The sequence below is a fragment of the Struthio camelus genome, chromosome 3, assembly GCF_040807025.1.
Source record: "Struthio camelus isolate bStrCam1 chromosome 3, bStrCam1.hap1, whole genome shotgun sequence".
NCBI lineage: Eukaryota > Metazoa > Chordata > Aves > Struthioniformes > Struthionidae > Struthio > Struthio camelus.
Window position 1 is genome coordinate 60,576,814 of NC_090944.1, and position 14,150 is coordinate 60,590,963.

Genomic DNA, 14,150 nt, shown 5'->3' on the forward strand with positions numbered 1-14,150 from the left:
ACAGTAGATCCAAAATATCACACATGTTTACTATTTTTCTTTAGTTAGCATTAAGGTAATAATAATTGCTCTCCTTCCCATTATTTAACCCAGAAAGTAGGCCCATGACAAACTGCAAGTCTGTCTAATAAAATTTAGTATCAATTTTAGGACAAAAACGTTTATCATTGCAGCAATAATGTAATAATAACCAGCAATTAAGGCAGATCAGAATTCTCATCCAATGTCTTATCAAACCACTATATACGCCCAGAGTTATTGATCAGCCTAAGAAATTTGCACTAAGATCAAGATGACAAATACAAACACAAAAAAATTTAAGGACTCAAATAAGAAACCATGGGAAAGAATTCTTTTTAATGAGCAATGAGGGGAAAATATGCTTCACAGGAACAGAAGCATTTTTTCACAAACTCAGTGCCCTCTTTCAAGAGGATTCAGATAATTTATGAATACTTAAAAGAAAGAAATCAACTCACCCTTTCTACAGAAAACCAACTCACCCTTTCTACATTTATAATGTAGCATTTAATTTATAATTAAACATATTTTTGTCAACATGGAAAAACCAAGTAAACAGAAATGCTATGGACACATACACACATGCTATTTCCTTTTCACAGTAATAAGCTTCTTCAGCTAAAAAACAGAGCATCCTCAAAGCTACTCATGCATTAAATCACAAAAGGTGTATGTGTAGGTCAATAAACATTTTATTTCCAGGAGAAAAGTGACATCATTCGTTCAGAGAAAACCCAGGTCTCATTTGAATCAAAGACCAAATACCAACCGACTTCAGTGACAAGGGGAACTGATTTAAAGGGTTAAAAACCCACAAGCTACATTTTGTGTCAGAATCATCATTAAAGAATTGTAGCCTGGAAGGATTGCTCAGGTATCCTTGTGTACTTAGGTCTTTGCTTTTTTTTCTTTTTTCTCTGTAATCCTGCTTACAGAAGACCTGGTCCCGAATCGCTCAAGTCAAAGTAATAGTTAACCTGCATCAGCTGAAGGATAATCCCCAAAACAATCCCACAGAACAATAATCCCCCAAACAATTTTTCAATAAATTAATTTCAATCTTGCTTTAGTACCTTATTAGAAATATACTGTACTCTCTCCAGCACTCAGGACTAAGGTGGTTTAGATAGGACCATGAGCTAAAAAGGAAGGAGTATCAGTGTGAAATAACCCCAGATAATGCAACTACTTGGAGCTTTGTGAGGGACAGTGGTTGTAATGTCAGGCAGCCAGGACTTTTGCAAGGCACTTTCCCTCGCAGCACTGTTAAGCCCTTGTTAAAGGCAGGGCGTGCAGGGTTTGGAAGCAGATGCTGCAGATAAGGACAGCTGCTCTGCCCTGGGGAATGGAGGGGAAAAGTAGTGGAAGAATACTAGGGCCGCTCTCCAGCAAAATAAAAAGCCATAGCATGTGAGTAATCCCATCTTTAGTCATCAAAGTATGTATGCAAGCACTCCTCTGAATAACGATGGGATTACTCACATGGTTATGGTTAAGCACATGCTTTTGCTGAATTAATATATCTGGACAGAAGCCATAATATTCTATGCAGTCCTCTTCTGAGGTTTTCTCTGTAAATATTGGAACACCCAAATAACCCAGGGGAGAATAAAGATCCCATTTGGCTTTACACGGAGTTATCACACAGAAACTCCCTAAATTTCACCTTGTTGATTTTTGTTTAGCTTTGAAACATGTTAGTGCTCACACAGGATATGAGCTCGTCCTAAGTCCAAGACCAAAATGCTACTTGGTACTCCGTGCCAAGGACCGTGCAGTGCTTGGAGAGGAAATCTTTTTTTTTTTTTTTTTTTTTCATAAGCAGGTATAAACCAAATTCTGGGTTTAGAAGTCATTGAAACTAATATGACTGTGCAGACATAACAGAAAAATGTGAACACTGACACAGAACATAGACTATTTAGCTACAGTAATTTAGATGTCTTATTTCAGGGTACATGGCCAAGAAGTAAAAAAGGAAGACTTGCTTTGATGAGGTTGATGAGCTAGCTTGAGAGAAGGTATCTAGGACAAGAAAAATTCTGATTTCAATCTGGGGATGACAGAGTTCACATAGCCCAGGCAACGGCAGGCTCCATCGACCTAGACACACACCAGCTCACTCGGCCGCCTGCCTCAAATCAAGGGTGACGGAGAGATGAGGATCTCAGGGGGGAAAAAAAAAGCATGTCTGGAGGTACGCTGAAAAAGGAGAGCTGGGACAGGAAGCCATAAAAGCAGCAGGCAGAATGATGCGTTCAGACCTGTATCCGTTTTCTATGGTCCACAGTCATAAGACACAATTGCTGAACCAGCAAATAAGTATTGATGCACACATGAGGTGTGACAACAGTGGGACGCTTGCAGTCACTGGAACTAAAACTACCAGGAGCTGGTAATTATTCTGTCTGCTGATCAGTTTCTTCCAGCTGCCATTTATTTAATTTCTAATTTTGTCTTGGATTTTGCATAGTAGGAGGAAAAAAATGGAGCTACCGAGAGATGGCCTACGATAAAAACAGTGCATAGGTACCATGTCTACCAAACATTTGCCATAATTAAATCCACCTCTGTGTAGAGAGCCTGAGTAAGACCCATGCGCCATTTATTCTGTTTCACTGAGGACTGGACAGGGCTAGGCCTTGTGGCAGACATTTGGCAAAGCTGCTGGCCTAACTCTCAAAAGTAAGAAGACTCTGATGCTAGATTTGAGCTGAAATCAGTGAGAAGGGTGCACTGAAATAACAGTCTGGAATGAATGAGATTTTTAAAGGCATCAAGTGTTACCTAAACTAAAAAGAATTTACTAAGACAGCAACAGATCCAGTGAATAATTCTTTCTAAACCACTAACAAAAATACATTTGCCATTCAACAGAATGAACAGTAAACAAACTAGCTGCACATTCTGCAAATGTAATATTACTGTTTCGGGCAGAAGCTGTTCCACAGAATACTTTTCTTTGCTAGCAATGGCAGCTTTTCCAGTAGCAAATTTGAAAAATAAATCGGATAAATCAGTTTAACTTGAAAATTATTGGTATGACTTGATGCCATGTGAAGTCTTCTTTGTTGAATTATACCGGTGTGTTTGAGTTTGCCATGGTCTGAAGTCTGAATCCTGCAACTGTCGATTGCAGTAGGGCAAGGAAGGACTGGGGACAGGGCATTTTGTAGTGGGTTTCCAAATATAGCTGCAAAGAATGTGAAGCAAAGAATTGACATGTTTTTGTACATATGTATAATCAGGTAGTTTTCAAAATTTAGAGTAGTCATTCCTACCGGTCACAACAAGTCAGATAGGTTTTCTAAATTCTGAAAAAGTTTGAGAGAGGATCTAGAAATCCCATCAATTTTTCTGTAGTACGTGACTCTTGTGGAAAAGGTTTTGTATACTTGCTCTATTGAAGAGGAAAGACTGGATACAAATTAAAAGGCACAGATTATTACAGTACAGTCACATTTCTTGAATAAAATGACCTTAAGAATTACATAGTGAGTAAAATCAGGAACAGCCATTTTGCTGTTGTTTCATTTCTCAATGCTGGCTGTTTCTTGACCAAACATCTCTATCTTTTCTGGAGGAGTCTTCCCTGAACAGCTTTCCTTGTTTCTTCCCATTTCTGTAGCTTCCACCAAAGTATTAGTTAATGGTTTTCCAAGAGTTTCTGGAAGCATTATGGTTAATATTCCACTCAGAAGAGCCATGATTCCAACAAGCAACTAGAAGAAATAAACAGAAGCTGTAAGGGTGGAAATGTCTTTCAAGTCCTGCAAATCTTTGATCTTGCTTGAGAAAGCACTTAAAATAAAGAGCAAGAAACTGTAATGTCAAGCAAAGATCATACGTCTTAAATGTTGACTGCATAAAAGATCTGTGAGTATAGATGAAAGATTATACAGCAAAATTAATGAAGAGGAAGTGAAGTGTTTTGTTCCACAAGGCATCAATACAGTGCAAGGAGGAAGAATTCTGTCTGAGAAAAGAGAATATATATATCTTTGGTACATTTGGTATCCCTCTTATCAGGTGTGTATTTAAGAACTGGTTTTAGGATTGCATACATTCATTTTTACATGCACTTTCACAGTGCTAAAACTTCCTTGCCATGCATATCCTCTGCTCGCTCTCTGGATCCTGAAGCTATTCCTACAGTATCTAGGTGCCTGTTTCTCCTGTGGAGTCACCCTACAGTTTCTGAATATGGATCCTATGCCTGGAACTAAAAAAGTAGCTGAGTGCATATCCCTGCTCAGGACAGTACTTCAGCAGATATTGAATCCAGCTCTTTATAGACTTTCCTTAACCGCAGTCAAAGACCTGGCAAGAGTGCAGGCACCTACTGACGTACTCACTGTGATCATGCCTTGGATTTGACCATAGTGTACACACTACTATAACCGCAACTTACTTCAGTGTAAGTGGGACAAGGATTGGGATTGTCTGGGGTAGATACCGAAGTGCACACATGCTCCAGAGCTATCTGTTCTTTTCCTTCATTTCTGTGCCTTGTTCCATGAGAACATTTCACACTTTACTCCTTCGTAATACGGACCAAACGTTAAACCCTGATTTTTTTCCATCGCTCGACTCAAAACGACCCAAATCTATTTTTATACAAATCCTTAAATATAATACACCACGCCTGGGCTGAGTGTTTTTCTTGTTTTACAGCTGGTACTGTGATACTATATTAACCTTACCTTTGCCCTATGCTGATTGTGAGGTCTGCCTCATTTGTTCAATTCTTTTGAGAGAACATCTGGAATTACTACGGCTAGGTCTCTCGCACAGAGCTGGAGACAAGGACCAGCCAGCTATCACCTGCTTCTAAGTGAGAGTAACTCCTTAAGTCAGAAAGGAGCTTTAAAACTGGAATTCTCCATAGTAACCCTGAACAGAGCTTTTTCATGTAAATGCACTATGCTGCCTTTGCCTCCCCTGAGTTAAGATGACAGCTTGTCTCAAGCAGTCTTTTGAGAAGCAGAATCCACACTGCTGCGTACACTCTTCTTTTGAACTTAGATTGAATATAGAAGCTGACAAAATAAAAAATTAAGCAAAATACTGTTGAATACTAAAAACTACAGTGAAAATAAGAGAGTCATGCTCCAATTATGAGAAATTACAAAAAAAAAAGCAGTAATAGGACCAGTGGAAATAAAACTGAGTGACAGACCGAGCGAAACCCTTGCAGACATATATATATGGCAAGAAAGGTCTTTAAAATATATTCTGAAATATTCAGCTCTCACCTCTGAGTGGCAAAACTCTTCTCCACTATTGAAACATGATTTTTCTGCCGTAGTAAGACAGGCTGAATAGCAATATGGCAGCTATTCCTCAGTAACTCTCTTATACATACCATTTAGGCTGTCAGAAGCTTATATTTGAGGATACTGAGGGCTACTAAAGGATACTGAAGCCTATACATTACTAATGTCCATGGATATCCATACATTTGGCTTATATGAGAACAGGGTCACTACTGATGCCCATCAGAACAAGGTTACAGCAAAACTATGCGCTTTAAATATGCGTCTTCGCTATTCCAGTTAGTCTTTAAGATATTTTGCATTCTTCTCAGGTTTTAATTCCTCATGAAGCTACCCCACATCCCCCTGCTAACTGTCCCTATTCTGTAAGCGTAGTCACCACCATCTTTCCTGCCTTTTAATCTCAGCTCTCTGTATTCCATCACCATGTGTTCGTTTCCTTTTTCAGTGTGAAAAAGCTACTGCACCCAAATTGCTAACTCATTGCGTATCCCTTCTCCCCGACTCTACAAAGCATTTTGCATTATTTCCTACAAAAAGATAGAATACGAAAGAAATTAAGTCACAGTATGCTAATGAAAGGACTTTTCAAACGTCACCTACATTTTCAGAGGCAGAAACTTCACTTATCAACAGTTGCTCACATTTAGTCAAACGAGTCTTTTGCAGGGTTATCTTGGCGTCCTTCTTCATGATGTATCTGACACAAGTTAGCCCTTTGCTTGTTCTTAACAAATGTGTATATTATGTGTGCATGTAATATTTTACATACAACCCAAAATCAGAAAATGCTCTTCTTATGTAATCAACCAGGTAAATGTTTATGGATTAAAGTGCACTATTGTGCAAGGTATTTAATTATGCTGAAGCTCCATTAAAGTTAATGGGACAGGAGTACCTGCTTAAATTCATTGCGTTTTCAGGGCCTTAATTTAAATCTGACTTTCTACTAGGTCAAATTCTCAAAGTATTTCCAATGTTCCCATATAGCTGGCAGTTTCTAACAGCTACCATAAATAACTTCAAACATAGATTTATCATTTTAATTTTTCTTATGTCTTCCTCCCCTACCTGAAGCAGCAATTTTAATTTCACACTGGTCTAAAGGCCAGGACTTAAATACTCCATCTAGAACAAGAATAATTTGCATTAAATATCCTTCAAAAAATAATACCTTTTGCTTCAAAGAACCAAAGATTCCTCTGCTCTGCTGATCAAAAATATTTATATCCAAACCTGATAGCTCAAAACCAACCTAAAAATGTGATCTTATTTATAAAATAAGTATCCTTCTTTAACAAAAAAAGATTAAATTTTGTCCTGAAAATTCAGTAGTATTAGACACAAGATTTGCACTTATTTAACTTTACGGACTTCAATGGAGTTACTTTTTTAATTTGTACTTTATGGTTTATCTCAGAGAGAAATCAAGTCTGTTAAAGGGCTAACGTAACATAATTCTTAACAGCTGAGAAACGCAAATAGATTATACAGAGATCATTTGTTTTACTGTAAGTTTTCTAGAAAGTTGTCGCAGGAACAACATACTTGGCAAGTTATTCAACATTTATAAGAATTCAGTGGGATATCTTGCATTACCCACAGGCAGCGGAGCTGTAAGCAAGGTAGACCGTCAGACAAATAGCAGCATTAACTGCTTGGTAATGTGTGGTGTATACAATAGATCAAAATGAGGTATATCAGTTAGTTTTCTCTAAAAATATAATCCATTTCATTTCATTTTAATTCCAAAACACTTAACGTTAGCTGAGACTTGGCATGCTATGCTCCAGCTGAAGACAAGTCTATTTAATAAATTGGTAAATGCTTTGTAGTAGGAGCTAATAACGAAAGCATATTCCCAGTTAACTACTACACACCTCCACAACTACTCCAAATACTTTTTGTACACTGAGTTGTTCATATGTGAAATAGTTCCTCTCATATTGCCATTTGCACTGCTCTCCCAAATGTTTCAACATTCCCCATCTGTGGTTTAACTGCAGCACTTCTGCACAGATAAACCTTATCTCAACTGGTAAAGGCAAAACATTGACACAAGAAAGAGAACGTTCTCCCAGGATCACCCTGTCGTGCAAATTTTGATTTCTATGCCTTTTGTTCTGGGTTGGTATCTTGGTTTGTGTAGGGCGATTATTAAGAAAGAAAACAGTTTGTGGTCTGCTTCATCCTCTTAAATTTCATCCCAAACAACTGGAAGTAATTAATTTAAATAATGAACCAAGTTCCCAAGAATTCTCTCCAAGCTATCTCCAGCAGTTATAATGGAAGATTTTACAGTTGCAAAATCAAAAGGACACAATGCCAATTTTGCAGGAAATTCAACGTGAGGGACAAAATTAGAGGAAGAATCTAGGTCAAAAACTCATCCCATTACATTTTCACCTTCTGACATATATAATCGATATATAGCATTGCTTTGCTAGTCACAATGAATTCTGTGGGTTTTGAAAGAACTGAAACGATTTTAAAATGGTTAATAAGCTCGTTCTCTACTTAAATCCTTAATAAAAACTTTGTAATTACTTATGTTTCTTCATATATGGGCATAAATTACCCTTCAAAAGAAAAAAAAGGCTTGAATAGCTGCAGGATTCCTAAGCAGCAAATGTCTCCTGGAAGGAAAATAATGATGAAATATGTTTTGTTTGTGAGCAGGAAACAATCAAAATATGTTGTACAAATATGTGAACGAAAAAGGCAAAAAAGGTGCTGTGGGACAGCTTTGAATACCAAATACAGTAAATGTATGAAATTGTCGATCTTTTGGAAGGCTATTCCAAAGGTGCAATGTCCCATGGCAACCACGGAAAAGATGATTCAGGAATAATATTACAAAAAGCCTGTGAGCCACCCATGTTGAATTCCAAGAACAGAAAAAATACCCTGTGACCAAAGGGTAAGAGTAAATTATCAGCATGGTCAAGAACTGCTAGGCCTGCTGAGTAAACAGAGTGAGTTATGTCATCAGTGTTACATGATTGATAAAGCATGGTTTTTGTAGAAAAGATTTTTATCAATTTTATACTAGGATTCAGTGCATAACTATGCATAAACTATGTTTATGTCATCAGTCATAACAACTTCTGTGAAGATTTAGAGACTCAAAATATATCTTTTGCTTATCTGCATATTCTTAACACTATGAAGTTTAAACTAAACTCCGAGACTTAAAATTTAGAACAAGAATGGTTCATTCCATTTGCTCTTCAAAAGTTCTTCAACTGTAATTTCCTGAAAAAATGAGTGACACACACTCCTTTTCAAAACCAGAACCATTCACCATTGAAATAAACACTTACAAGTGGCATGAAAATCCAAACGCTTCTCAGGTATACACAGAAAGGAGCGACCACGCTTCCTACGCGGCACATCATGCTCCCACTTCCAACAGCAAGTGACCTACATATAAAACAAAGACTTTAATAAGAATTCTGGCAAGTACAGCAAACACAAATGCGCGGACACCTGCAGCACCAGGAGGATGATATCTGTCGTTATGCAATTATACTAGAAAATACTGCTACACAATGTAAATTTCTCTTGTAGTGAAATTTAGCTGCTCCCATAATTAAGATTAAGTACCACCATGATTCAGTATGGATCACAGCCAGAACAACCTGGAGTGTTAAGAAAGGTATAAGTAACGTTTGAGAAAGTATTGAGCATTTTTCTAGTTCCTTAGTGAAAATAATCAATGCATATGATAATGAAAAACAAATAAAAATGTATTCTACAACCAACTATTAGACAGCTCTGCAGCGGCATAGAAACTCATCCCATCCCAAGGCTTTTGGACCACTGCCATTAAATGTCAAGAGGAGCTGGATCTGGACCAAGAACATGACAAAGGAAAGGAAATAAGAGCAAAACAATGAAAAATACATGGCTGGCAAAAGCTCTTACCTTACAATTGTTGGATACAGTTCTGCCGTGTAAAGATAAATAAGGCCAAATGCCACACCTATTGAAAATTTTCCAGCCATATTTGCTAAGATAATTAATATATTGAAATCCTAATGAAAGAGAGCACAAACAAATAAATCATCAGAAAATGTCACTGTTCCAAACCTAATTTACATCCTTCAAAAGTCGTGAAACTTTTTAAAAACAATAAATAATATTTATTTTTTATTTTTTAAATCAATCTCAGTAAGTAACTACTGCCCGTATAACTTTTTACTAGTCTTGGTTCACTCAAGCCCTCGGAACATTTTACACGTGGCTCCGGTGATGATAATGTGAAACCTCTAGTGAAAATATAGAAATCTACCTTAGACTGACGGCTGCATTTTAAAAATGGTGTTTAATCAGCTACATGATTTAGAAAGAACAATTGCATTGACGGACCTCAGATTCTAATAAATAAATTTCTACCATAGGAACACTTTAAATTATATGTGACTAACCTGAGGTATGAACATAATTAAAACACAAATCAGTGCACTTGATAAAAGGAACGGAATGAGTGTGTTTCTCCTTCCCAGTTTGTCCATCCCAATGCAAGCAATGATATAGGAAGGCAACTCCACAGCACCTGTCAGTATGAAATTAATTTGGTTTTAACCCATGACGACATACTCTTCTAATAACTCTGACTTCCGCTTTGTAAGGATTCAGTTAATCTAGGGGTTAGACTGATTTTAAATGTAATAAGTAAGTGAAAACTGGAGATAACCAGTGTGCTGAGCTTGTTTGTTCATCACAAAAACGGCAATAGAAAGTAGAAATCATAACCTAAAATATGATAGTGGGGGGTGAGGAAGGAACGAGCGAGTAGGTTTTACAGCATAAAGAAGCTGCAGTTCAATTTGTGGTGGAAATGAAGCATGGAAATGGTTGGAAAGTTACAGAAAACAGCAAGGCCTTGGCCCTGCTCTCCCAACACTGACATTTGTGCCCGAAAACACTCCATTCGCCATTCCTTTGTTTCAGGTCTTTCCACACCAACAGCTTAAGAGTGCCCACTAGACATAGATTGCTCAGGTTCTTATTGACACCTTGCTCAGGATTTGCCAACTTATACCCGGACTACAAAGCTGAAGCCACCAACCACCTCCAGCTGCAGACATCGCACCCTGATGTAAAAGGCAAAAAGTGGTCTTGGAAATTCTGGTTTTCTCTGACTCAGCTTCACAGATGCCAAGAGTGGGGCTTCATCTTTCTCTCTTCTCCATTAAAAAGAGGACAGCTGCTTACAATATCCCATTCTCATCCACATTTTCTCTTCCTAATGTCTCTTTCCACAGAAAAACTTCTGCAGCTATAATGGAACCGGAGTTTGGCTAGAATTGTTCACAAATCTTGTTTAAACATGATTTGCCCCTGGACAAATTATGGTGAGCCTAAGCCAGTTTGGACATGTTTAAACCAACTTGCTCATATGAAGAATGTGACTATGTCCAATGCAAAATCAAGGAAGAAGATACAACCCTGAACACATATTCTGCATTCCTAAGCACATATAGTATGTCAATACACTTATAATATAGGGAAGCAGTCTTCTGACTCTGTATTGGTACAAACAGGCAGCAGCTATTCAGTGTATGTTAAGAGTCTCATAAAGTATTTTTGAAACAGGTGGATGCAGTGATTTAAGTACCGCACTCGTATCATACCAATGTAGTTACCTGGGCAATACTAGCATCCAGTCTTCAACACAACAGTCAGTCTACCAGTGTGCTATAATGTGTGACAACACAAACCGAATTCAGGAAAGTCCCAGGCCTTCAGTGTGCTTATGTACATAGACAGTCACATCCACTTTACTGAGAGTACTCAGATGCATAAGCAAAGCGCATGATTTAATTCTTTGCTGGCTCAGAGCTGCGTGCCTGATCTAGATTCCTCTGAAGTCAATGGAATATTTCCACTGATCTTAACAAACTTTAGATCGGACCTTGAATGCATGAGCAGCCTTTATAAACAACTTGCATACCAGAGGAAGATCACAGTCAGGCAAACAAAATTAGAAGAACACTGCAACTAAAGTAAAAAAATACAGTTCTGAGAAAATTAAAACTACTCTTGCTTCTGAGAATAGAATGAATGCGTTGCTGGTACAGACTGACTAAGTATTATCAGGACTGTAAGTAATTACAGGAATCATTTTTACTGCCTTTTCCCCAGTTTGTGCATTTAACAGAGCTGTGTGAATTTGTGTTGCTGGTCCGGTTCTCTTGTTGTTTGTGTGGATCTGCTATACGCTTACAGGGCAAAGAGGAAAAAAAATTGGGTACGGTTTTACAGCCACAAAGCCAGACAGAGAATTTTGTGCCTCAACAACTTTTAAATTCTTTTTTTTTTTCCAGAAACAGTGAGATTTGCAGTGAACAGTATCCCTCTGGTGTTAAGCAGCAACTTTATGAAGAGTTAACAAGAACAGTTTTGAACAAGGTCCATAATGGAATGAATAAAGTCAGAAAATTGGCTGTCAAATCTCTAGATGCTTCTAAATTATATGTTCTAGCTCTGTCATAAGCAGAATAAAGTACAAAAAATATTTACCTATGAGAAACAGATTTAAATACTCATTGCCTCCTAGATTGACCGAGCTCAGGGAGAACACGTAGTATCCTAAACTCCCAGTGAACCAGACCAGCCAGACTGTAATGGTCCTTCTTGCAATGTGCCAATTACAAAACAGATCTAGGATGTTGTGCTTCTTCGTTGAAGATAAGTCATTATCACCCGTTCTGCCACTGACTAGATCATCTTGTCGGACTGAGCAGAGTTCAGAAATTTTACAAGGAGTGCTTACTTTGTTCCATCTTGCCATTATATTAATTACTTTTTGTGTATCTTCGTATCTTTCCTCTGACAGTAGCCAAAAAGGTGTTTCTGGGAGCATCCAGCAGCACAAGACAAAGGGAAGAGTTGTTATGGAGAGAAATATCTGATAGACCCACCAGGTCCGAATCAAAAATCCCACGAGTGCCACAACCATAATTCCCACAGCAAAAAAAGCATGGACATGCATAGAAGCCCAGGTTCGAGCTTTAGTGCCAACAAATTCAGTCACATAAACAAAAGCCACAACCAGATAGCCACTTGAAACCTGAGGGGGAAAGAGAGAGAGAAAAACAAGTGTGAGGCTGGCGCCTACTCTCCTTGCACAACAACAGCAAAACCGAACAGCTAACAGTGTTCCAGATCTGTGTACACTTAACATGCAGGGCACTGGCATGTCACACCCTGATAGGAAAAAAGTAATCCTGAAAACAAATCAACCGGAGAAAAAGCTCACTCAAACCTTCAGAACACCAGGGAGCGGTACTCGAAAGAGTGGTGGGATTTTGGATGCCTTTCCTTATTGGTGGTGGGGAGCCAACAAGAGAAACCTGAAAAATTTGAGCTTAATTTGCTAATAATGTCACTAGGCCCTTTGCCTCTGAAAATCAGGCATCACAAACTGGACATTTAAAAAAATAAGGTACACCAAAAAAATAGCCACTTCTGAAAATCTTGACCTTGGCTTTTAAGTAGACTATTAATAACCTGCGTGTCAGGGAACTGCAAATTTACTGCCAATTAGCTTCCATACTGTTGTAATTTATCTCATTAATTCATTTTCTTAAAATGTTGGAATATAATCTCATTTATAGGTTATAGGAAAACTGTTATAGGTTTTCATAGGTTAGCTAGCCATACTAACGGAATGTAATTACCAGCGTGGTCCTCGTTAAAGCATTTCTTCACTGAACAAATATATTTCCATTTCTCTAGTAACACTCCAAACTCTTGGCATCTCAGAACATTAATACAGTTAGAAAATTGAGATTAGAAAATATTCCAGTGAATGATTTTGATTAATCAATTTTCTGGTTAGAAATGTTCCATTTAATAAACTCTGATGCTGAACCCATTGAAACAGCTAGGAAAGCTGCCACTGATCTCACGGGCATGGGATTAGGGCCTTGCACCTCCGTCTTGCAAATCGGTCCCAGTAGGCAGGGAAAACTGACAGCATCTGTCCGGTCAGAGCTTTTTGCTTCTATAAACTACCATAGCCTCTAGCATCAATAGCCAGGGGACTTAGTAGAGGGACTCCTAAGTTGATCTCACTGCTCAAGGCTGAAAAGCCCGTGCAGTTTTCCTGATAGGAAATCCTCCTGAGCTCTAATCAGGCAATGGGAGATCCAGATCCAAGGTCCTCTCTTGACTAATGCACAGCCAGCAGGAATAAAATAAATGACGCAATTATTTTCACATTTTTTTACTACTTTAAATAACATACTATTTTTCTCGTGATAGCTTTCTAACTTCTCGATGCATTACATAATAAAATACTCCCAAGAATTATAACTTTGGATGTAAAACTGTAATTTAAAATTGATCACTAAATATACATATATACACAAGTATGTATACAGATACACACACACACACACACACACACACACATACGCACACTCATACGCACACACACAGGAATACTCTTAAGTATAGTATAAACATCTAGGTGTTAAACACGTCTACCTATATACTGAATATTTCAGATGTAGTTTAAAAGATCAAAGAAATGCATGGAAGAGAAGTACATCTCTTTTTCACTACTGACAATGGTAGAGATAAAATCATACTTCTTAATAGATTTTTTATTTTAAGAAAAATATGTTCCATTTCTAACAAGAAGGAGAAATGCAATGCCAGCTGCAATGCAGAAACCAGAGTTTGCTGTTCACACTTGGTATTTAATTACCAGTCCAGCAGAGGTTGGGATGGAGGAAGTACCAAACACTCCTTCACACAGATGCTTTCTATTAATTCAAAGAGGAAAAGTGCTGCTGATCCAAGAACATTCAGACTCTCCCTGCTCTGCTGAAATAAGTG

The 14,150-nt window shown here is 37.9% G+C and overlaps 1 protein-coding gene across 7 annotated transcripts in view; it reads right to left on the bottom strand.

Moving 5' to 3' along the window:
* Nucleotides 1–335: 335 nt before the first annotated feature.
* SLC22A16 (solute carrier family 22 member 16) overlaps nucleotides 336–14,150 on the bottom strand; it is a 39,730-nt gene continuing 25,915 nt past the window's right edge. For all 7 annotated transcript variants that reach the window (XM_068938030.1, XM_068938026.1, XM_009676958.2 and 4 more), the window contains 5 exons: nucleotides 11,826–12,375; nucleotides 9,728–9,855; nucleotides 9,225–9,334; nucleotides 8,621–8,720; nucleotides 336–3,743 (listed from right to left, as the gene is read on the bottom strand). In XM_068938030.1, coding sequence (XP_068794131.1) covers nucleotides 3,552–3,743; nucleotides 8,621–8,720; nucleotides 9,225–9,334; nucleotides 9,728–9,855; nucleotides 11,826–12,375 — 1,080 coding nt within the window. In that variant the 3' untranslated portion in view covers nucleotides 336–3,551. The remainder of the gene's footprint in view (nucleotides 3,744–8,620; nucleotides 8,721–9,224; nucleotides 9,335–9,727; nucleotides 9,856–11,825; nucleotides 12,376–14,150) is intronic.